Source organism: Micropterus salmoides, unplaced genomic scaffold (assembly GCF_014851395.1).
Source record: "Micropterus salmoides isolate LMB-PRFRI ecotype aquatic unplaced genomic scaffold, ASM1485139v1 Ms_hic_scaffold_2, whole genome shotgun sequence".
Taxonomy (NCBI): domain Eukaryota; kingdom Metazoa; phylum Chordata; class Actinopteri; order Centrarchiformes; family Centrarchidae; genus Micropterus; species Micropterus salmoides.
The window spans coordinates 47,651,265-47,673,934 of record NW_024041150.1 but is presented as its reverse complement, the minus strand read 5'-3'; the positions used below and the strand labels follow the sequence as shown (position 1 = coordinate 47,673,934).

The window sequence follows — 22,670 nt, the reverse complement described above, 5'->3', positions numbered from 1 at the left end:
TAACTGTGTTTATTGTTGATATGCCATCAGGAGTCTGCACAGGGTCTTTTATTTTGAAAATCCACCGGATTCTCTCTGCCGTTCTGTGTCTGACTTCCTACCTGGTTCATCTGCTCTGTGCTGCAACTTAATACTGCAGTTTTTCCCTTGGTAATACTGCAGATATGTAAATACTGCAGTACTTTGATCAGTGGGCCACAGGCTCAGTCAGCACTGTGTTACCTCATTAGACGATAGACAGTGACTGAACAGACATTTATTTAATGAAAACCTTCAGATTCTAACTTTAATAAAGATTTGATTGAGTCCATCTGACAATAATACTCAGTGATTTAATAAACAGTCAGTTGTGCTGTTGATTGTAGAGACACCAAAGACAACACTGTCTCTGTTAGATGGAACAATGGGACATATTTCAGAGTTCCTGCTGCTGTCTGTACAGCTGATGTTGTGCTTTGTTGTCCTCTCAGTCTACAAGGTGGAGGTGGATTCAGGGTGGAGTCTGTCCTGCTGCCCTGCAAAACCACAGTTCACCTGCCTGAAGACGTCACAGTGGAGTGGAGGGACAGTTTCTACAGGAAGGTCCACGTATATAAGAACGGCTCTGACCAGCCTGAAGAACAGATCAGTTTTTACAGAGACCGAACAGAGATGAAGAGAAACCTGCAGAGACCTGGAGACCTCAGTCTGACCCTGAAATACCCCACAGATGAAGACAGTAACACCTACACCTGCACCGTCTACAGCAGGGAGAGAGACATCCTGATGAAGAAACAAGTGAAGCTCAAGGTCAAAGGTCAGTGCTGTAGCCTAAATAGTGAGCGTTGCGTCTCCTTCACTCTAGTGAAGAACTTTGTGTGTGGCTGTGACATGAGGTTACTGTCTGTGCAAACACATGAAACACGACACAGTGCAGCTGCTCGGCCCCAGTTACTGGTCAGGGAAGCGAAAACCAAATGGCCTGTTTCAGTCCCCAGCTGATCAATCTGCACATCTCTAGCTGTAGAAGGTGACTTACAGTCCAACAAGCTGGTAAACAAGCTAGCTGATGTTATAACATCGTGGGCTCATGGAAAAATGATCAGTTATCAGGATTAATTTCTTAATGACTCAGCATCATCTGTATTAAAGACTAAAGAATGAGTTCATCTGATGTTTAAAGTGAATAAAACAGCCCTGCCAGTCTGCTTAACATTACTGCAGTTTCACAACTACTGAAGGATCAAACTGGTTTTCTGCCACCGGACTCCTGAGAGGGAAAGCAGGCAGAGGACCAAACCACTGTGAGGCAAGAGAGGGGGACTCAAAATGTTTCGAAACTTAAAACACACTTTTACTGCCCTGTGTGTGTTTCTATTGTTTTACTACTTACACAGTTATTCTAAGTATATATCATTATATTATTTAATGGTTTTTAGAGGGGGGCACCCCTCAGATAAGGGGGTCCTGACCCCCCCGCGATTTCAGTACAATTTTCAAAGAAAGGTCAGAGTATCATTTCAAACCCCTATAAGGTCCAGAATTGTTGGAAGTCCCTGACAAAACTGTTTCAACAATAACTTACTGGGAAATAGTCTGTTTATTCAATTCGTCAGGAGATCTGTTAGATCTACCGTTTAATATGTTTGAGCTAAGAAGAGCAATTACGAGTGCTCGTCAGACCACTCCAGGGAAAGATGCTGTATGTTATGGAATGATGGCACACATGACCGAAGCACTGGACACGGTGTTGGGATTGTTTAATAAAGTCTGGGATATTGGCCAACTTCCTTTAGCTTGGAATCAAGCAATAATAAGATCAGACCCTTCTAGTTACAGACCTATTGCATTAACCTCACACTTCTGCAAAATTATGGAACGAATGGTCACTGAGCGTTTAACATATTTCCTAGAGAGCAAAGCTCTTCTGTACCCGTACCAAAGTGGGTTCAGTAGGGGTCGAATACAAAGGATTCAGTGTTGTGCTTAGAGTCAGACATCAGGAAAGAACAAACCAACAAAGAAATACTGATAGCTGTATTTTTGATGTTGAATAAGCATTTGATATACTCTGGAAAGAAGGGTTATGTATTAAGTTGAAGTCATTGGGTATTGGTGGTAGAACATATAATTGGGTTATGAACTTTTTATTTGTTTCCTTATCCTTCAGTGGAACGCCAGAAGCCTGAATGCAAACGCACAAGAATTTAAGAGAAATGTGCAACAGCTAAATGTAAAGCCTGACGTTATCTGTATTCAAGAAACATGGCTGAAAGCACATCTGGATTTTAATATCAGAGGGTAGAAAGTTATAAGGCAGGATGGAGACAATGGTCAGGAGGGGATGTGCCCCCTTTATTAACGAAGGTATATCTCATGGGAGAATAGAAATGAACCACAGTACTGATTTAGAGGTAGTAGTTACTGAGATTTGGGTGAATAGTTTTTGTTAATTTGTATAATCCTTGTAAAAGAATGAAGATTTACAAGAGTTTGATCAAGGACACAAAATAATATGGTGTGGGGATTTTAACACTCATAATACGCTATGGGGAGGGGAAAATACAGATTATAATGGATTGATTATAGAGGAATTAATTGAGGATAAAGGTTTGGTTTGTTTAAATAATAAACAAGGTACAAGGGTCAATCTAAGTAATGGAGTAGAGTCAGCGTTAGATCTGACATTGGTGTCCAGTGAAGTAGCTAGTGGCAGTAAACGGGAGGTGTGAAGTGATAATAGTATTGGAAGTGACCATTATCCAATAGGAATTAATTTAGAGGAAAATATCATGATTGACCTTGATGGGGTTACAAGATGGAAGTAAAGCAGACTGGAGTAAATTTGCTTGTGATGAGGAGTTTAATAGGATCGACATGTCAGGGGAAGTGGATGAAACAAATGAAAGTATTATCAAAGCTATAGGAAAGAGTGCTGGTAAAAGGAAAGTTAAAATGGCACCATGGTGGAACAAAGAAAGTTCTGAAGCCATCAAACATAGAAATAAAACTTAGAGAACTGAAAGAATTCATTCAATGTTGAATTTAGTGGATTATTAAAGGGCTCAGGCAGCAGTAAGGAAAGTAATCAAAAGGACAAACAAGATGTGTTGGAGAGAATTCTGTTCAACTATTGGAAGAACAACCCCACTAGATAAAGTTTGGGGAATGATTAAAAGAAGGAGGGGAATCAGGCAAGATAAGGATCTTCCAATGTTGAAGAAAGGGGAAGAAACTGCTTGTGAGAAGAAGAAAAGGCAGAAATGTTGGTAAAGAACTTTGTTAAAATTCATAGTTCAGAAGATTTGACAGAAGAAGGTAAAATCAGAAGACGGCAAACATTAGCTAGATACCCGGAGGTACTCGAGAACAGAAACTCTAATCAGAGTCCTCTAGATGAGGCCTTTACCGTGCCTGAGCTGAGGAGGGCTCTGAGTAAGAGTAAAAGAACGACACCTGCTAAAGACAATATGAGCTTTACTATGATAGAACATTTAAATGCTTCTGCATTGGGTAAATTACTGGAGTTATTGAACAAGGTTTGGGAGGAGGGGAAGCTTCCAGTAGGGTGGAAAGAAGCAATTATTATTCAGATTAAGAAACCTGGGAAAGATCCTACAGATCCTGATCATTACAGACCGACAGCTTTAACTTCACATGTGTGTAAAACCATGGAGAAAATGATTCCAGAAAGAATAACATACTACTTAGAAAGAAATGAGCTTCTTTCAGCACTTCAGAGTGGATTTAGAAGGGGGCGTAGTACTCTGGACCCTTTAATATGTTTGGAAACTGATGTTAGGAAAGCTCAAGCTAATAAAGAGGGGGTGCTAGCTGTTTTCTTTGATATAGAGAAGGCGCAGGAGGTCTTTTAATACAGCGAGATAAAATGGGTATTGGAGGTAAAATGTAGAACTGGATCAAAGGTTTCTTATCTGGTAGCTACATTCAGGTTTGTGTGGGGAACTCTACATCAGATGCATTTTTAGCTGAAAATGGCAGCGCTCAGGGGAGCGTCATTAGTCCGCTACTGTTTTCAATCAGGATCAATGATGTTTATAAGAAGGTTCATCCAGACATTGGGAAATCACTTTCTGCTGATGATGGGGCAATTTGGAAACGAGGGAGGAATCTGGAGTATGTTGTAAAGAAAGTTCAGGAAGCTGTTAGTGTGGTTGAAGATTGGTCTTTGAATTGGAGATTTAAGTTTAATCAAACCATCTTTTTAAAAGAAAGGAAGTCAAAGAAGATATTTGTTTGAAATTGTCCAATCAAAGGTTAGAAAGAGTGGAAACCTTTAAATTCCTGCGGTTGTGGTTTGATATATTGCTTACGTGGAAAAATCATTTTGATGAGGTGGAAGATAAGTGTAAGAAAGTCCTGAATATTATGAGATGTTTAACAGGCAGTGTTTGCTAAGAAATATTTATATTGCATTAGTTAGATCAGTCCTAGAATATGGATGTATTGTTTCTGGATCAGCTGCTAGAACATCTTTAAAAAGGTTGGATAAAATTCAGGCCCATCATTGAGGTTATGCTGTGCAGCAGTAAAGTCAACACCAATATCAGCGCTTCAGCTGGAGGTTGGAGAAATGCCACTGATTCTAAGAAGGAAACAGCTGAGGGCCAATTATTGGGCTAATTTACAAAGTCAGAAGGACACACGTCCTACAAAAAGGATTATGAATGAAAGTTGGGAAAGCAGCCAAATGAAAAAGGAGGTATTTAGCAGTGTAATTCTGGATCTTACAAAGGAGTTAGGAATCAACGATTGGGTCGCTAGTCCAGCTGCTTTAATGCCAGCTGTTCCACCATGGTTATTACCTCAGCCTACAGTTGATCTTTCTCTGCTGAAACAGGTTCCTTCAAGTAAAAACATTGTAGATATGCAAGCTTATGTGAACACGACGCTGCATGAGAAATATGGGTATCACGTACATTTATTTAGGGACGGTTGTAAAAATCCAGAGAACGGAAAATCAAGCTGTGCTTTTTACATTCCTGAATTAAAAGTTAAGGCGTTTAAAAGATTAACCGATCATTTATCGGTGTCTGCAGCAGAAATGATGGCAGTCTTGTTAGCATCACAGTGGATAGAGGAAGTCAAACCATGAGAATGATAATTAGTTCAGATTCAAGCGCAGCTCTGGCCAGTCTCAAAAGTACAGCGTCAAAATGTAGGAGGAGATTATGTTTGAAATGTTGTTGTCTTTCATAATAAGGAGCAAATATTACAATTACTTAGATATGTATACAGACGCATCTAAAGATGAAGAGGACGAGGGAGGAATAGGAATATATATATAGCAACAATGAATGTAAGCGTTGGGAAAAGATGACCTGATCAGGCTTCAGTGTACACGGCAGAGATGATGGTGATTATTGTAGGACTGCGGTGGGTTGAGGAAGTAAAACCAGACAGAGGGGTGTGTTGTGTTGATTCTCTAGCAGCCCTTTATAGTATTCAAAATATGAAATCTGATAGAGAAGATCTAATGCTAGAAATCCAACAGAGTTTATTTAGATTCCAGACACTACGGATAGATGTGAGATTCTGCTGGGTACCTGCCCACGTAGGTATAAAAGGGAATGAGAGAGCAGACAAAACAGCTAAAGAATCAACCGGGACGAACGATGTCATAAATACAGCCCTTGGAAAAGGAGAAGCTGAGGCGATAATCAGAAAAGAAACCATGAAGAAATGGCAGGACGGCTGGGATGTGGATAAAAGTGGAAGGAAATATTACAGCTTGTAAAAATCTATTAATGCTCAGGGAACAGAAGAGAGGAGAGCGTTTTAACCAGGCTGAGGTTTGATCATACAGGCTTAAATAAAACATTGTTTTAATGGGCAAAAGTCAATCAGACGTAGGAAATACAGGGATGAGAGGATGAGGCTGAATCAAAAGATGAGTCAGGCAGGAAGGAAGTGAACCTTGAAGGTTTATTAGGCCCAACAGGAGACGGAGTAAAGGACACACAGAAAGCTGTAGCACAATATCTGAAAAATATAGAGATATCAGAGATAGTGAGAGCAGCTGATGTTGGGGAGGACAGACAAATGTGTTGTAAATTATTACTGATGCAGTCAGAAACTCTCCAACCTCTTTGCAACCTGCAGCTTTGGCTTTTTTATCCAGCGCCCAGCAAAGTAACTTTAAAAAATAAAAGGACCAATATTTCAGTGTAAAAATGCTCAGCAGGTGATCAGAAATGACGTCATAACAGGAAACCAGAATAATCCAGGAGATCATTTCCATGGATGGAAAGAATGAGATCAATAAGTTATTGATTTCCAGTATTGATCAAGAAGAAAGCTGAAAGAAACCAAATGTGTTGATCACTCAGAACAAAGAAATGCAGCTTTAATAGTTTGGATCAATGAAAGATTGATGATCAGTTCTCTTCACATCATGTTGAAGCCGTTTGGAAAGAAAAGTGGGCTCAGAGTCGGCAGAAGAAAAGGCCAAATATTGATGAAGCAGGAAGAGCAGTTTGGGATCAGATCCAGATCAGATGTTTGTGTGTCTCGGTGTTCTGGACTGATGTTGAACATGTGGAGCTGAGATTCATTTACAGAACAGAGATGAAAACATTTGAAAGCTTCTTCTCTTCAAAGTTCAGCTTTAGATCCAGAAATGTAAAAGTCCAGCAGCTCAACACTGACAGGAGACATTACTGTGAAGCAGCACATGGACAAAACAATCCCAGCAGCATCAAGACTCTGATCATCTCCAACAGCTTCCTGTGTTTCTGTCCCCTGTTAGCTGCTGCTCTCATCTGCTTCTGTCAATAAAGTTATTCAAACTGCTGCTGCTGTCTGTGCAGCTCATGTTCTGCTTTGTTGTCCTCTCAGTCTGTCAGGTGGAGGTGGAGGAGGGGGCGGAGTCTGTCCTGCTGCCCTGCAAGACCACAGACAACCTGCCTCAGGACGCTGAGTGAGTGGATCCACTATGATCCCTATGAGACGGTCCACGTGTATCAGAACGGCTCTGACCAGCCTGACCAACAGGACCAGGTTTACAGAGACCGAACAGAGATGAAGGAAGACCTGCTGAGAACTGGAGACCTCAGTCTGACCCTGAAATCCCCCACAGACAGAGACGGAGGACGATACAGGTGCTCGTCACCAGCAGAAACATCATGAGAGAAATCAGTTATCTCAGGGTCAAAGGTCAGTATGCAGACTGAGGTCAGAGTCTCTGTGTTTGTCTCTGTCTGACTGTCCTCTGTCTCCTCTGCAGAGAGAAGCAGGCTCCACTGATCCAACTCCTCTGATGGCCGATCAATCTGTTTGATCTTTGATCATTGATCCGATCTGACTCTGGATCAGAGAGAAAATGGAGGTGAAGCAGCTGATGGAGGACGGATGAAGACAGGAGGACGCTTTGTCAGCTTCTCTTCACTCTGACTCCTCCTACTGACTCTCACACACAGTCTACACACTCACTATTGATTCCTGCTGATCAGTGATGTCAGAGTGAGGTCAGCGTGATGTCACATGGCTTGAACGGGCGTGTTTCCTGTGAACCTCCCAGCGGCTGGATAACAGCTGCGGCTCTCTGGATATTTGTGGCTCGTTCTAATGCGTGCAGTCAAACAAACTTTATTTCTACAGACACAGAGAAGTCAGCAGCTGCAGGAAATCAGAACCACTGACAGGAAGTTAAGAGTCAAGTTAAACCACATGTCAGAACTTTCTACAGCAGCAGGATTTAGAAGATGCTGGAAGCTGCTGTCTTTAGATTTTGGACCCGTCACAATTTGTCACATTTTCTGAAGCCACAACAAATCTTGTTGAAAGGAAACAGTTGATTGAAGGTCCAGTTTCAAACGAAGAGTCAAAGCTTCTCTTTGTGTCGACTCCTTTAATGAGAACATTGAAAAGGACTCGAGTCCAAGTCTCAAGTGTCCAGCTCAGATTATTCCAGCACCAACCCTGGCAGGATGCAAGTTAAACAGAAAGCAACACATTTAGTGACAGAACAGAAAGCAGCCAGCTGTTAAAATGGACTCAGAGAATGAAGACACAATAAGATTTGATTCAGTCAGACTTTCACAAGAACAAAGGTTTGTTCAGCCTGAACACAAATGTGGTCTGTAGTGTTTTTGTAGTCCCTGTTTATTCAGCGCCTCTTCCTCCTCACTACACACTGGATCAAAGCACAGCAGTTAAACCCAGAGGCCTCCAGTGGACCTGGTTCAGGCCTCTGAAACATCTGGACTCTGTGATCTTTGTCTTCCAGCGTTGACATTTGGAGCAGGTATAAACAGACGTCACGTGATCTAGTTTGTTTGAAGCGTACCGAGTCCTTCAGACGTTGATCTCAGAACTCAGCAGAAACTCCACTTCTTTAGTCTCTTTCCTCCAGGTTCTGGTTTTTCTCGTCTCTCTGTTCATTCCTCAAAGATAAAGCTGGATTTTTCATTGAAGCTGAAACATTTCAGTAAATATGCCAGATTTAGCCAGAAGGCTGTTTTTCATCTGTAGTCAGTACAAGTCAACACAAAACAGACAACATAGTAAAACCAACCCAGGGACCAGTAGACTCCAGCACAATATACTAGCAGTCATTATGTTCCAGTACACAGGTCATGAACTGTTACCAGAGGAAATCAGAAGCTTACAGTAATCTGTTGGACTCAAAGATGTTATGTTATTAAAGTGCTGTTTATGCACTCAGATCTAATTCAATAATCTGGTTTCCTGCAGCGGTTTGAAGCCAAAATAAACATTTTGCTGTGATTTCATTTCAATAAACTGATCAAAATGATGCTGATTTGTTGAACATATGAATTCCTGCTCTGTCAGGTCTGTCTTCAAGATGACAAGCAAACATCTTTTAAAACGCTTGTTTTCTAAATGGAGTTCTGCTCAGTCAGGGCGATGCTATGCTAACTTGTTTCAAGTACGACGACGGCTGGAATCATCTATCAGACACAGATTCATTTTCAGACCTCACCAGGTAGTTCAGCTTCCCGCCTCTCTTTTCTCCCAGCATCCTCCTGTCTCGTCTGTAGAAATATGAACTAGTGGTCCACGCGGTCCTTGTGGTCCGGACCGGTTGCCGAGGGGTCCGTTGCTGGTCCAAAGCCACTGCACACCTCCTCTGTATAATAAAAGCTTTATTTGTAGAGCACTTTTCAACACGGGGAACAAAGAGCTTTAAAACAATCCATCTGTCAATAAAGGAAAATAAATGAGGCGTCACACAGTGAAAGCTTTTTGTAGAAATGTGTCTAAGAAGTGAGATGAAACCAGGAGCAGACTCTGAGCCTGTAGGGGCCCTGACAGCAGAGACCCTGTCCCCTTTGGCTTTGAGCCTAGACTTTGGAGCAGTTAGCAGAGCCCTACTAGAGGATCTCAGTCTGCGTCCTGGCTCATATGGGGATAAAAGCTCAGAGAAGGTGCGTGCCCATGTCTGGCCTTAAAAGTGATCAGAAGGATTTTAAAGTGCGTCCTAAAAGAAACAGGAAGCAGGACGCTCACACTGGGCTGATGTGCTCACATTTTCTGCAGCGAGCGGCAGCATTTTGGACCAACTGTAGGTGATGAACTGATTTCTGACTCAGACAGGTATATAGGGAGGATATCGGTCTGCGGCTGAAATGAAAGACTTCACCTCGGCCGCATTTCTCAAATGATAAAAACAGAACAAGCTTACATGAGGTTCAAAACACAAGTCCTAGTTTCTGGCCGAGCTTCTTGTTCGCTTGGGTTTGTCCTGATTTCAGAAAGGAACGAACATCACAGAGGAAGACGCAGAGATGTTGATCCTCACAGGTACGTGAATCTAAACTATAACGTGGTTCATGCTGAACTTGAGCGCTCACTCTTTCTACACATCCTGGCAGAGAACGCTGGTGAGCTCCCAGCATCCTCTCCTGTACCTACTGAACGTGAGCGTTAAAGCGACGAGCGCCAAGAAATTTACTTTACGCAGCGCCTGGATTCACTTTCTTCTCGTCTCTGTTCATTCAGGATAAAGGAGGATTTTTTATTGAAGCTGAAACATTAAAACTTGAGCTGACATGTCTTCACCTCAGCTGGAGCCAATGTGACAGATGGAAATAATGTGTTTTACCAGTAAGTCACAGCAAGCATTTGAGTAAGCAAAATAGAAAAACAGTTAACGGGTTCATATTTAGTCATTTTAAAGCCATCCTCATATTTTAATGGTTTATCATATGTTATGGTTAAAGTTGTTATTGTAAGTTGCAGCAGTCACAGAACAGTATTTTACTGTTATTTCTTATTTTTCATGTGCAAAATGTCATTCTAACAACAGCAGCAGTCAGTGTGAACAAGAGTGTTGTAGTTACTAGAGGGCTCCAGCAGGGGGAGCGTGAAACTGTTGCGCTATGTTACGGTGCACCTCGCTCCCTCCCTTCAGTCATTACACACGTGATCTGAGGAAAGTTTCTGTCCGGAAGTCTTTCATTCAGCTACTCCCCTTTATGGAACGCCAGCTAGCTCACAAACACGTGACGTTTGACACGTGGACAACATGTGGACAAAGTGCAAACAACGTGTGGTTGACGTGTTAATTTTTCACATGTTGTCAACCGCTATTAAACATGCTAAGGATCCTCTAATTTCTCTTCCTTTAGCATGCAGCCTATAAAAATGTAATATTTGGATTGCTGTTTAAGACTTAAAATAAATTAAATAAACTTTATTATTAAAGTTATACATTGTTTTCATCATGTTGCTCATTTACTGCCTATTTTGATAAACAAACACATCAGAGGGAATTAATGCTTTTTACACCATTCATCAACTTTAGTTTTATATCTTAAAAAACATGAACAGTTGTGCGGGGGAAAATAACAGCAGTGGTACTCATTTGATGTTGGTGTAGGAAACAGACCATTGTAAAAAATACTGTATGTCTAAAACAACATGAAGCTTTTTCAGCATTTTAATGTAATTTAGGGCTTTGACCAGCAGGGGGCACATTGTGACTAATTATGGGGCTTGTTAAAACCTAAACGGACCTTGTTTAGATATTAGGCACACATATGTACACAGGTGATATTACCCTTTTTGATGAAATGTATAGCTTCCAAAGACTGTCGGGATTAGAATGAAAGTTTGTAATTAGGTCAGTAACTGATTTGACTTTCCTGACAGCAGATGTACACTACTGTGCCAAACTCCTAGGTCGTCCTCATCTTATTAAAGCCTAAAACCTGAGACGTGTTTAGCCAGTTACAGCCTATTATACATAATAAGTTAGATATAATAATGTGGTTCAACAGTTTTAATTCTGCGCAATATTGTGCAAATGGTCTGATGGCTCTTGTTAAATATCAGCAGACTCCTCATTGTTGGCAATAAAATCACGAGTGTGGCTATCCATAGCTGCTTTCAAACTGCATTAAACTCGCTGTATGAAAGGTACGAAGCGTGAAAGGGGGGTCTGATTTGATCCACCTCTGCGCCAGGAACATGGGTAGTAACAGAGACGGAACGATGTCTGTGTGAAAAGCCACAGCCGGCATGCTGGTGTTGTGTCTGTTGGTCTTTTTCTGTCACAGCGCTGGTTCCGCAAAAATCGCATCACTATGTGAAAGCATGGTTGCGGGATTATGCTGCACGCTTTTGAATGAGCAAAATCGGCATATTGGAGATACTGGGGAAATGAAAAATCATCATTTGTAGCTTAATGGATGCAGATCAAACACTGGAACACACACACACACTGCAGCACATGCTATGTTGTGAGCATGTGAAACAGTCACTTTATGACCAATTTGTGGAAGTGGGGGGGAAAATTCTCCCAATGTGATCAAACAACCTTCTAGGTGGGAGTCCTGCACTTTAGCAATTGAGCTAACTGAGCACCTGTCAGGATCGCTGGGAGGGCAGAGCAGGTGAGAGCCCAAATGCATGACACAGCGCTGAGATATAGTTCAAGGGTATTTAATCCAGGGCAAGTCAACACAGGCATGAACCAAACTCACGAGTACAAGGAAACCGGTACATCCAAAAACCCAGAACAGGTAACGCATCAACTCGCAGAACAAACGACAACCGACTGAGCAGACATGCGACCGTGAACAGAAACACCAGACATTTATACACAGGGACTAACAAGCAGGGCGGGAGCAACACAGGTGACTGGGATCAGGGTTAACGAGGCAGAGAGACAGAAGGGGAAACAGAGAGGCTGGATGGCAGGCAGATTACTGGAGGTGAGCAGACATTACACAAGTACTGAACACTGAACATATCAAGGTAAGAAGTAACAGATCAGAATAATAAAAATAACAAACTAACCCAGACACCATCAGAGATATCACCACTAAACTAACACCAACAAGGAACACAGACTGAAGATAAAACAGAACTCAGATCAGTCGTGGGCAAAGCACTACAGAAGTACACAGACCAGGAACCTGTTTCAGAAAGCAGGTTCAACAAACTCTGAGTGTAAACCTGAACTCTGGGTTGAAGAACAAGTTCACTGATCCAGTTACATTTAAATTGCCGTTTATAACATCCAATATGACTATTAAAAAAAGAAGACTGAGTTAGATCACTCATGTCATGAGTGTCATAGATTGCCCACCAGGTGGCGCTTTGCAGCTCCCCTGTTAACACTGCGTCACCACAAAAACCACAAAAGAAAACATCAGCTTCATTTATAGTGAAATGAAATCTCAAAGTTGCAAGTCCTGGTTGTAGACAGTCATGTAGTATTGGAGACATTCAAGAGCAGGTCACTGTATCGTAGACGGTGTGTTTTAGAGCCATATGGTTGAGAAATGGTTTCTTGTAGCTTTGGATAGAATTAAGAGTGCTGGTAAGGGGATAAAACTAGATGTGAATATGCTGCATTGAAAATGGTCAATATGTGTAAGGTAAAATACACAAGCTGCTTCTGTTTACAGATGGCTGAAAAAGTTCCACCTTCTAGCAGCAAATATTTATTGATGAGCAGTTGTTTAAATGTTCAGTTGTTGAGACCGTAATCTATTTTATTAACATAATCCAATTAGGAAAAGGTTTTAGAAAACGGCCTGTTCTAAGTGTAGTTTATACCAGAAAGCGGTCTATTATCCAAATCCTTTTCAAAATCTAAATATCAGTTCTTTTTCACTTTAAAATCTGCATTGGCCCCCAAAAACCCATATCAGTCGGGCTCTAGTGTAAACATCCAGATCAAATAAACAATACGTGTTGTTTTTGTGTCTTTAGGATGCAGAAGAGGTCTCGAACTCTGGCCAAAACCTGGACCAAGATGATATGGGCACCCATTTTAAGCTCTTTCTAGGCTTGTTGTATATTTCATAATGGCATATTGCATCTTTGGCCAACAAATGGGGTGTTCTGGTATTTTGAAGGATGTACAGGAGGTCCATACTTCACAAAACTGCCTGGAGAGACCTAATACAATGGCGAGGGATGTAAGTACAGTTATCAGCACTATCATTATCTAATTAACATTTTTTATCAAAATTATTACCCAACCAAAAGTAATTTCCTTTTGAAATGTTAAGACAAGCGATTGTTGCCATTGTAATGTAACAGTAAGCATGTTTTACAGCTCGAACGTGAATCTCATGACACAGAGAGAGTGGAAGTAGCAGATGATGATGCTGATGTAAGCTTTTGTCTTTACTAGGGACTGAATATAAAACTACTAATATAATGTTTTTACATTTTTAATGTTTCCTCTAGGATTTACATGAGTGGCGTGCACTTCACAAGACAAGATGAGGAATACATACAAAGTCTGCAAACTGAGCAGGAAAGGGTAAGCACACAGCAGTGTTTTATAAAATGTCCCCTCTTCGCCCAGGTAAAGTATGTTAAACACTTACGTTAGTGCAAGCTGTAGGCCTATATTTTGTAATGTTGTATTTAATGGTAATGTCTTTACTCAGGTGTTTGTGTTTTGTCAGGACACTCTGGTTCCTGAAGAGACCCCTCCTCAAAACATCTCATCTGGGTCCTCTGATACCACTGCTGGCTTCCTGGATTTGAGTCATGTCAAAGAAACTACCGAGTAAGTGCTAGTTTCATACTTCCATTAATGGATTAAATGAGTCGCGGCCATCAGGCCAATAAAGTGCTACATACACATTTTGAATGTTGCAAGTCCCACCTGAAAAAGGTTTCTGGTGGTTGTTGTTCTAGACCAGATCTGAAAACCTTACTGACAACTCTGGCATCAAAAGTCTGGATTGGAGAGACGCCCAGCAGTAATATGATCAATGTATGCAGAGAAAACATAATGGATGGTGCCATGCGAGCCTTTACAAGAAGGAGTTTCAATCCAGAGGCCAAATTAAGCGTCATATTTATGGATGACTTCATGCAAGCAGAAGGTTCAGTGGATGAGGGGGGCCCTACACGGGGGTTTTTCCGACTGCTCTCAGAGATAGCAGCCTATTTACAGGGCCACAGTAAGAACCTGTCCCTGGACAGCCACGGTTAGTACCCACACATGCCATTAATCTAAGTCATATTCTAACAAATTGATTGTATTCCTGGCGGATTAAGATTTTAGATTTGAGTTATAAACACCTTATTCTGCAGAGATTTGCCACCTGTTAACCACTGCAAAATGTATTGTTCTACATTTCCATTATGCAGCATTACACAGAGGTCTCTACAGAACCTATGGAGTTATGATGGCTGTGGCGCTGCTGCATGGAGGAGTGTTGCCTTTTTTCCGGAGAGGCTCTACCAAAACCTCTGCTCTACACCCACATTACCACCCGCTCTCAAAGAGGTAGCACATCCAGATTTGACTTATGTTTTGAGGAAAATGCTTGGGTGAGCTCACATCAATATTTATTGCTGGAAAAACAAACCTGCATGGTGCCACATACTGTTTAATAGAGCACTTGCTTCTGTTTGATTGGGCCCACTGGTTGACTGGTCACAATTTTGTTGTGCGACACTCCTGATTGACTTAACCTATGGAAATTGCTTGGTTCTCATCACTGGGGTGTGTTGGGCAGATGTGCTTTTTTAAATGTATTTTCCTTAACATGCTGTCGTATAAATCGTGTGTGTGAGACATGGTACCTTGCAGGACAAACATACACCTTCTAATCATTTTGGTTCTTTACAGACTTTCTGAAGGACTGAACACACTTGGTCTCCTGGACCTGATGAAAATTCACGCCAGCATCTTGAAGGAGGTGTTTTCTTCATCTGAGAGGCCTCTAAAGGCCACAGACTTGATCTCCCTGTTCCAAGTGACACTGTCCCCTCCTGGAAGCAACCGGTGGCGCCTGGAGAAGAGAGTGGAAGGGTACTGGAGAGACTTTCTTCTAGATGTGGAGGGTAAATAAAGGATTCACTCTTTTTGAGTGACTCTGACTTGCTGACACAAACCTGCAGATCATCAGATGTTAATTATTGTATTACCTCACTATTTTACAGATGGTGTGTTTGAGGTCACAATGGAGCAAATTTTGGTGTTTGCCTCTGGAGCCGACAGAGTACCCGCTCTTGGTTTTTCTCCTCACCCAACGCTGAACTTCATTCACGACGCAGGGCGGAAGTACCCTGAAGCTAACACCTGTCTTGTAAATTTGAAACTTCCTATCCATGACACTTACAGACAGTTCGCCAAGTTTATGTGCGATGGCATTATTCACGCTCCCACTTCTGGTCTGGCTTAAAGTCACTGACAGCTATTTTCATAATGGCTGAACTTTGAATGTCCTGCCTGCTAACGTTGTTCTCAGGTGATGATGTTAAGATGATTTGAGGTAATTGTCTACTGAGGTCTGTAGTTGATGACCAGTGTGACACGTCCTAATTAAAAGCTCTGAATAATCAACCAAAGTAGATGAGGTTTGTTTCAGAACTTGAGCAATGCTGTTTGAAAGTGCATCTCTACTAATAAACTGCAGCCACGTCTCCCTATGCTGCCAGCAAGCTAACTGCTAGGTTGTAGGCCTGGTATTGTAGGAAATTGGAGATATTTTCCACGTGGCTAAGTAAATAACTGTTAAACATTTATCACTAACTACGTTTTGTAATGTCACATGTTTAAGTTTAACGTTTCAGCGGACAGCTTTAGGACTGTAACACATTGGTGATTGAGTTTCTTGCCATTAACGTTATGACTTTTAATTATTATTTTTAGTTAACGTTATACCGGGAAGCAGATTTTTATTACTTGGTAGAAACCATCGACTGTAGAGTCCCAATTAAAGACAGGACAACATTTACTGTTAATACCATGAAACTGAGTGCCAGATTCCCCAACCGGCCAACCCCTTTTTCTTTCAACCTCTCTGGCATGCTCCCATTCGATACTGATATAACGTTACATTTTAATTATTTTTAGGCGATGGAACATTAACCTTACTGACTGTGTTTTTAAATAAGGAGCATCTGTGCTGGAGGGGTTTCTGACTGCTAACTGTTAGCTGTGGTGGTGGGAGGCGGCTGGTCCGGTTTGAAACGGATCGCTGGAATGTATTTCCCCCCCACCCCCTTCATAAGTCAACGTGTCGTGGAAAAACTTGTTAAGAGGGACATTGTATGAAGGGGACGTGAACAGGACGGGCAGCTTGTCTAGGAAGTTAGTAAATGCAGTAGCAGTTCTGGCATTAATAATGGAAGAGAAACTGCAGAAGTCCCAATGATGCGAAACTATGAAACTGTATTTTCTGTGAGATATGACACTAACTAGTTTTAATCTGGAGGTCACACGCACCCCCCCCACCCATTCTGTAAAATCTCTTGCACCCAATATCGGTCAAATTAGAGCTAATATAAATCCGTGAATGTGCAAACTAGCCATACAGATATATGATGCTCTTGTACAACCTATAGGTGACTGTAACAATGTAGCTTCAGGTTCTACTCAGTCATGCTCCACTCACTTGTGCTCAATTGGATACAGATTGATGGGAATGTAATTAAGATTAGTTTGTCAAAAATGTCACATTTTTGTTCCTCAGACTAGAGACCCTTGAGAGGAGCATCAGATGGGCAAGAGGGAGGATTCTCCAGTTGGACGATGCAGATGAACTTCTTCCATTAGTGACTCAAGAAGGTGTTGACTTTTGCCTAGAGATTACGTCATGCATCATGGAAAGGCTTTCAAGTTTGGAGACGCTTAAAGGTGGAATTGTTTTCAACATGCGTAGTCCACAGCTTGTCGTCCTGACTTTAGATGGCTTGACTGACTGATCAGGAGGTCTGACCAGTGTGATTGTTAGTGTCTGTGATTGTACAGGTGCTTAGAAGCTATAAAAAATGACTTGACCTCAAAATAAATACCAAAGCGAAATAAGGTGTGTGAGCGTGTGGTAGTAAAACTAAAACTGCTTGCCTTCTGAACTACTTACACACTGTGTTGACTTATTCATCTTAATTCATAACTAAAGGACTGCCTTTGTAGATATCTTTAACAAACAAGTACAAAAATGCTCCCAATACATATTGGCCAGGGGCTCATTACATGCCATGTTTTCAACAGTCTCTTGTAATGTGTGAGAGCCACAGGCAGTACTTCATCTCAGGCTGATCTAAATCCTGACTCTGTCCTCTACCACTTCCCTAACCATTTATAATCAAAACACTAGTGGGGTGCAGTGTACAGCTTGGACAGATAACATTACACTGTTGTGGAGGTTGACTTCAGGGAATAAAGTAAGATTATAAGATTATTGTATTGTAATGTCCTCATCATATTGTATTTTCTTTTTTCTTTCATTACTGTTTTAATGTTTTATTTCTTTAAAAGCCCTTCTAGGGACGGGTGTTAAACACTATGGTACACACACGGATTCCTTTATTTAGTTTATCTATGTTAGATGTATTGGTCCCTAAAAAATAAACTGGAAAAAACAAAATAAGACGGCTGGTCGTACCCAACCACTCGAGGGTAAGAATACCAGCGTAAGCCAATCAGGCAGCCAGCTCACCTGTGGAACAAAGAAGTCGGCTGGCCTCATCCCTCATCTGTGTGCATGATATGCAAGTTTCCTTGCACCTTTAGCAGCAAAGCAGTGGTAACTTATTACTTCATTCCTATGTTTAGACAGAAATTGTATTTGAAGGTAAACTACATTAAATGTAGAGGGTTTTTCCACAGGCTAAAAACACCAGGGTAATACACCGCCATCAACATCTCATCTCTATCCCTGCACCTGCACAACTTCACCTGTATGAGTGTAATCAAATATAGCTCTAATCATGAGAGAATGCTGCGTCCTGTCTGCTGTGTCGATTTTAAATGAGCCTTATAAAACAATAATTTGATAATAGTGGCTGACAGGCATGCATATTGGTTCATATCTGGTCATGTATTCTGTTTTGGCAGCATTAGAGACCTCCGGGTATCAAGCCCCATTGGTCCGGACAGGTGATTTTGGACGATCCAGCTACCTAATCACTGAAGAACACCTGAGATTCCTGCTTTCATGTGGATTTGGAACTATGCAAATTGCTGAAATCCTGGATGTATCAGTCAGTACAGTTAAACGAAGATTGAGGTATGAACAACAGTTACAAGGCGTACACAAAATATTGTGTTCTTTTGTCAATTTATTCACTAGATTTTTGTTTTCTATCTTACTATATGTTCAGTGAAATGGGTAGACTTCTCAAGCTGGCAGTGGGTAAAGTGGAATAAGCTAAAGTTCAGTATCGTAATGTAATGCATATAGGTCAGACATTAAATTTGGGTGACACACTTGGTCATTCTGAGCATGAAAACCAATGGCCATGTTCTTTACACTCCAAACCAATAGTTTGGTTTAGTTTATTATTGAGGAAACGTGTTTATTTTTTTCTTCAAGGTGTAGTTGTTACTGAAGCTGCTATTATTATTGATGCTGTTATCTTTATCAGAAGTTTGTGTAAGATGGTCACGTTCAGTAAAATGCAAATACACTCAGATTGAAATTGAGTTCTGTTCTCTCCCAGGCGCTTCAACTTGCCCTACCTGATGAGGTCTGCACGTCTTTCTAATGCAGAACTTGATGAAGTCAAGTCAAGCTGCAGTCGGTTGGAGAAAATGAAGAGATGGGAGCAAATGCTGTTTTGGCCAGACTGGCTGCTATGGCTGTTTGAGTGCAGAGGAGAAGAGTGAGAGAGAGTTTGATTGGAGTGAATCCAGAGCGTTGTCTCACCGACTGCACCGGAGAACCTACAGTGCTGCAGGACCCAACTCGCTGTGGCACATAGATGGGAACCACAAACTCATCAGGTATATGCGGATGATAAATTAGTTACAGTGAGACTAAACACTCAACTAACAGAATCATTTACAGGCCTCTTCAGTGCAAGCTTTTCACTTTAAGAGTGAATATTCTGCATGCAAATATGAATTTGTTTTTGCCGTACTGGTGTGCGTTACTTCTGATGAACTATGATGACATCAGAATAAACAAGCACAGATCCTGCACAGATGCATGTTGTTAGGACACAAGTTAATATTCAGGTTTCTTTCCTAGTTTATTGAACTGTCATCAGGTTTTTATAAATTGAGGTGTCCTCTGTTATGTTACTTGTAATTATGAGATGTTTTCTGCGTGTCTGTTTTGTATTATTGATGCACTGACGTTACATGACAGTGTTTCCCACACATAATGTATTTGTGGTGGTCCGCCACAATATCAACGCTGACTGCCACAAATTGAAGATTATTTAATTTTTGTACTATTTGAAATGGATCCGTGGTGTTTGACTGTAGAGTTGCGTGCAGTGCATGTATTCGCTCAGCACCTCGCTACCTCCCCCCCTCTCTCACAAACACATTGACAACTGAACCGTCTGTAAACAGCTGCTCCTCTTTGTGCAGCCTGAATCAAAACATGATCATGCGCTGCAGGAAGGCTTGTTGCCAGCTTTTCCGCGCAGAGAAGATCACTGAATCCATCTGAAGCTGAATGGTCGACGTTAGTATCATAAACACGGCTGCACAAATCTGTCCAACACGACGCTGTCAATTTCTGAGACCCACCTTCAAATAAGTTATTAGTAAGCATGTATGGAGCCTAGTTATGTTAAGAATAGCCTACAGCTGGGTGGCCGAGGTTAGGACACTGTACATGGCTACTAGTCAATGTCCACTGCCCCCCCCCGGCCACAGTTACGCTGTCATCCTGTGGGAAACACTGCATTATGTACAAAATTGCACTTTGACTGCACCCCTATATTTTTGGCAGGGGTAAGCATAGTATCCTGAATTTATTAATGTAATCTTAACACAGAATAACAGCTTTTTGTTTCGTTTGTAGATGGAGAATAGTGATCCATGGCGGAATCTGTGGCTTCAGCAGGCCGGTTGTGTTTTTGCAGGCTTCAGATAATAACAGAAGTTGCACAGTGTTTGACCAGTTTGTTCAAGCCACTGCTAGGTATGGAGTCTCGAATAAGGTGTGACCATGGGGGAGAAAACAATGCTGTCTGCTTGTTCATGAACATTTACCGTGGATTAGAAAGAGGAAGTGCCATCCGGGGCAGAAGTGTCCATAACCAGCGGACGGAGAGGCTTTGGGGAGATCTCTGGAGAGGTATGACTAATGTGGACCACCAGCTTTTCACCTTCCTTGAAAATGAAAGAATCATTGACTGTACCAATGAGCTGCACTTGTGGGCGCTGCATTATGTTTACCTGCCACGGATTAACCGGGACCTGGAGGTTTTCAGGCAACAACGGAACAACCGTGGCTCGCGCCCTGTTGGCCTCGCCATATCAGATATTTGTCCAAGGACGTCTTCAGAGGCAAACACAACCGCTCACAGCCATGGCAGAGATTTTTGGATCCGACACTGCTCAACAAGGGGCTGCGGCTGCAGTTCCTGTTCTGAATTGGCAAGAAAGAGTAACAGTTCCTGCTAACCGATTCGGTCCAAGCCGTGCACAGACGCGACAAGTCCAGGATGTGGACACTCTGGCGGGACCGATTGGTAGTCTAGCCATAGATAATGTTTTGGCCATGCCTCTGTATTGTTCCCTTGTTGTTTCCCAGTTAGTCTCTCCGTGTCAGCTAGAGGAGATACCGGTAGACCAGACCGCTCACCTGCTGTGGAGGGGGGAGTAATTGACCAGTTCAGCTTCAGTCTTCTTTACCCTCCTCTTGGCTCTCTTCTCCGCCTTGCATACACCCATTTATAATAACAGTGGCATTTATGCTCTTACAATCCCAACTGTTCTTCTTTTTGATGACAGTATATTTCTCTCTGTGTCTCAGGATTATACAACAGTTTCTTGCCAGTCTCTTTGCCAACTCTGGATTCCCTAGCTTACCTCCCCTCTCAAGGTAAGATTACATTATAATAGCTTCACAGTGTAAGGTCTAGTGGCAGTGTAAGCATTGTTTCTAATTAACATGTGGTGTGTGTCTCTCTCAGGACGGTATCCTGCACTCTAATCCAGGGGATAATGAATCCCTGAGGAATGAGAGGGTTAGATGCCGTGATAAAACTTTATGTCCCTGCCACCTTTTCATTTCTTTGCAGCTCACAGATGTGTTTTTGTCAGTGTAGTTACTGGGTCAGTTGCAGAACACAGGCCCTCCTCCAGCTGATAGAGAAGATCTCTCCTCTCCCATCTGTCAGTATGAAATGTGAATGGCTGCAAGACAAAATGGATAAACTGACAGCACGTGTGTCTGATTGCAGGTTTAGAGACAAAAGTGAGTGGAGCTAACTTTACGTCCTATAAATGTAGCTACATAGCATTATTAGTGACTCCTGTTGCTGCTATTTTTATTTCTGATGCTGCTGCTATTAGTATAGATGCAGATACATGTTGAACTACGCACTTTACAATGCTCCAACCACACCATGTTCACTCCGCCTTACGGAAATAGATCTGCTCTTTTTTTTGTCTCGTCTACTGTAGTTATTGTGTTGTGTGGAGTCTTGTAAGTTGATTATTGTGATCTTGTTTTTAGTACCATGGATCATTTCGTTAATTTATGTACTCGGTGTATTGATTATTATTAGTGTATTAATGTACTGTTAGCTTTCCATTTCAGTGTTCAGAAGTCTGCAGCCCAGGGGAGATGTTTGCTGGCGCTTACTGCCTTCACTTTCCAGCAAGTAGGGAAACAACAGACTTATTATTAGCGGACACACTCTGACCTACACTGTACATTTACTGCCACACTGACAGCTTATTGCTCGTATTTTCCTCTGCTCCTCTTGCTTTCACATTCGCTTGTCATTTTCTGCTGCCTGTCACGTAGGTGTCCTTTGCAGAATGAGGAGAGGGAGCCAACTGTTAAATGTTACCGTGCTCACACTGTGCGAGTGAAAATCATTAGTTGCTTTTTTATATACAGTCTGTTAGTTGCACATTGATAATAATAACCCTGTGAAGTATCGATTTATGTACTTATTTTCCCCACCCCTAGTAACCACAGGGGTCTTGATAAACATTTCTTTTCTCCTGTAGACTGCTGTGTGCAGTGTCCAGTGCACAGAGAGAACTTCGCAGTGGGAGAGCCATTCAGACAGCTGCCCTGTAACCACTTCTTTCATTCAGAATGGATAGTACCATGGCTGGAACTGGTGAGTCATAACAAAGAGAGTTGAGCTTTTGTAAAATAAACTCACAAAACAGATCCTTAATGGCATTTAATAGTTGATATGATATTCACAGTGCTCATTCAGGCATTAGGACCTAAAGGAATTTAGAACATGCTACCTGGTAGAAACATTTATGTGGGGTCGACTAAAAATAAACATTTCCT

At 41.7% G+C, this 22,670-nt stretch overlaps 2 protein-coding genes across 17 annotated transcripts in view; both read left to right on the top strand.

Moving 5' to 3' along the window:
* Positions 1–7,393, top strand: part of LOC119911833 (coxsackievirus and adenovirus receptor homolog) — a 55,560-nt gene extending 48,167 nt beyond the window's left edge. For all 3 annotated transcript variants that reach the window (XM_038730788.1, XM_038730787.1, XM_038730786.1), the window contains 3 exons: positions 471–796; positions 6,838–7,155; positions 7,226–7,393. In XM_038730788.1, coding sequence (XP_038586716.1) covers positions 471–796; positions 6,838–6,923 — 412 coding nt within the window. In that variant the 3' untranslated portion in view covers positions 6,924–7,155; positions 7,226–7,393. The remainder of the gene's footprint in view (positions 1–470; positions 797–6,837; positions 7,156–7,225) is intronic.
* Positions 7,394–13,005: 5,612 nt separating this feature from the next.
* The window catches only part of LOC119911835 (G2/M phase-specific E3 ubiquitin-protein ligase-like), a 114,940-nt gene continuing 105,275 nt past the window's right edge, over positions 13,006–22,670 (top strand). For 3 of the 14 annotated variants that reach the window (XR_005446035.1, XR_005446036.1, XR_005446032.1), the window contains exons 1-13: positions 13,011–13,394; positions 13,669–13,744; positions 13,893–13,996; positions 14,128–14,423; positions 14,587–14,725; positions 15,071–15,285; positions 15,385–15,716; positions 16,920–17,014; positions 18,287–18,458; positions 18,892–19,174; positions 21,165–21,233; positions 21,325–21,608; positions 22,373–22,488. Coding sequence is in view for 2 of the 14 variants with exons in the window: in XM_038730792.1 (XP_038586720.1) it covers positions 13,333–13,394; positions 13,669–13,744; positions 13,893–13,996; positions 14,128–14,423; positions 14,587–14,725; positions 15,071–15,285; positions 15,385–15,530; positions 16,920–16,934 (1,053 nt within the window). In the remaining 12 variants the exon portion in view is untranslated. Of the gene's footprint in view, positions 13,395–13,668; positions 13,745–13,892; positions 13,997–14,127; positions 14,424–14,586; positions 14,726–15,070; positions 15,286–15,384; positions 15,717–16,919; positions 17,255–18,286; positions 18,459–18,891; positions 19,175–20,207; positions 20,484–21,164; positions 21,234–21,324; positions 21,609–21,940; positions 22,018–22,372; positions 22,489–22,670 lie in introns of those variants that run through there. The other 11 variants (XR_005446038.1, XR_005446037.1, XR_005446039.1 and 8 more) reach the window with 10 other exon arrangements.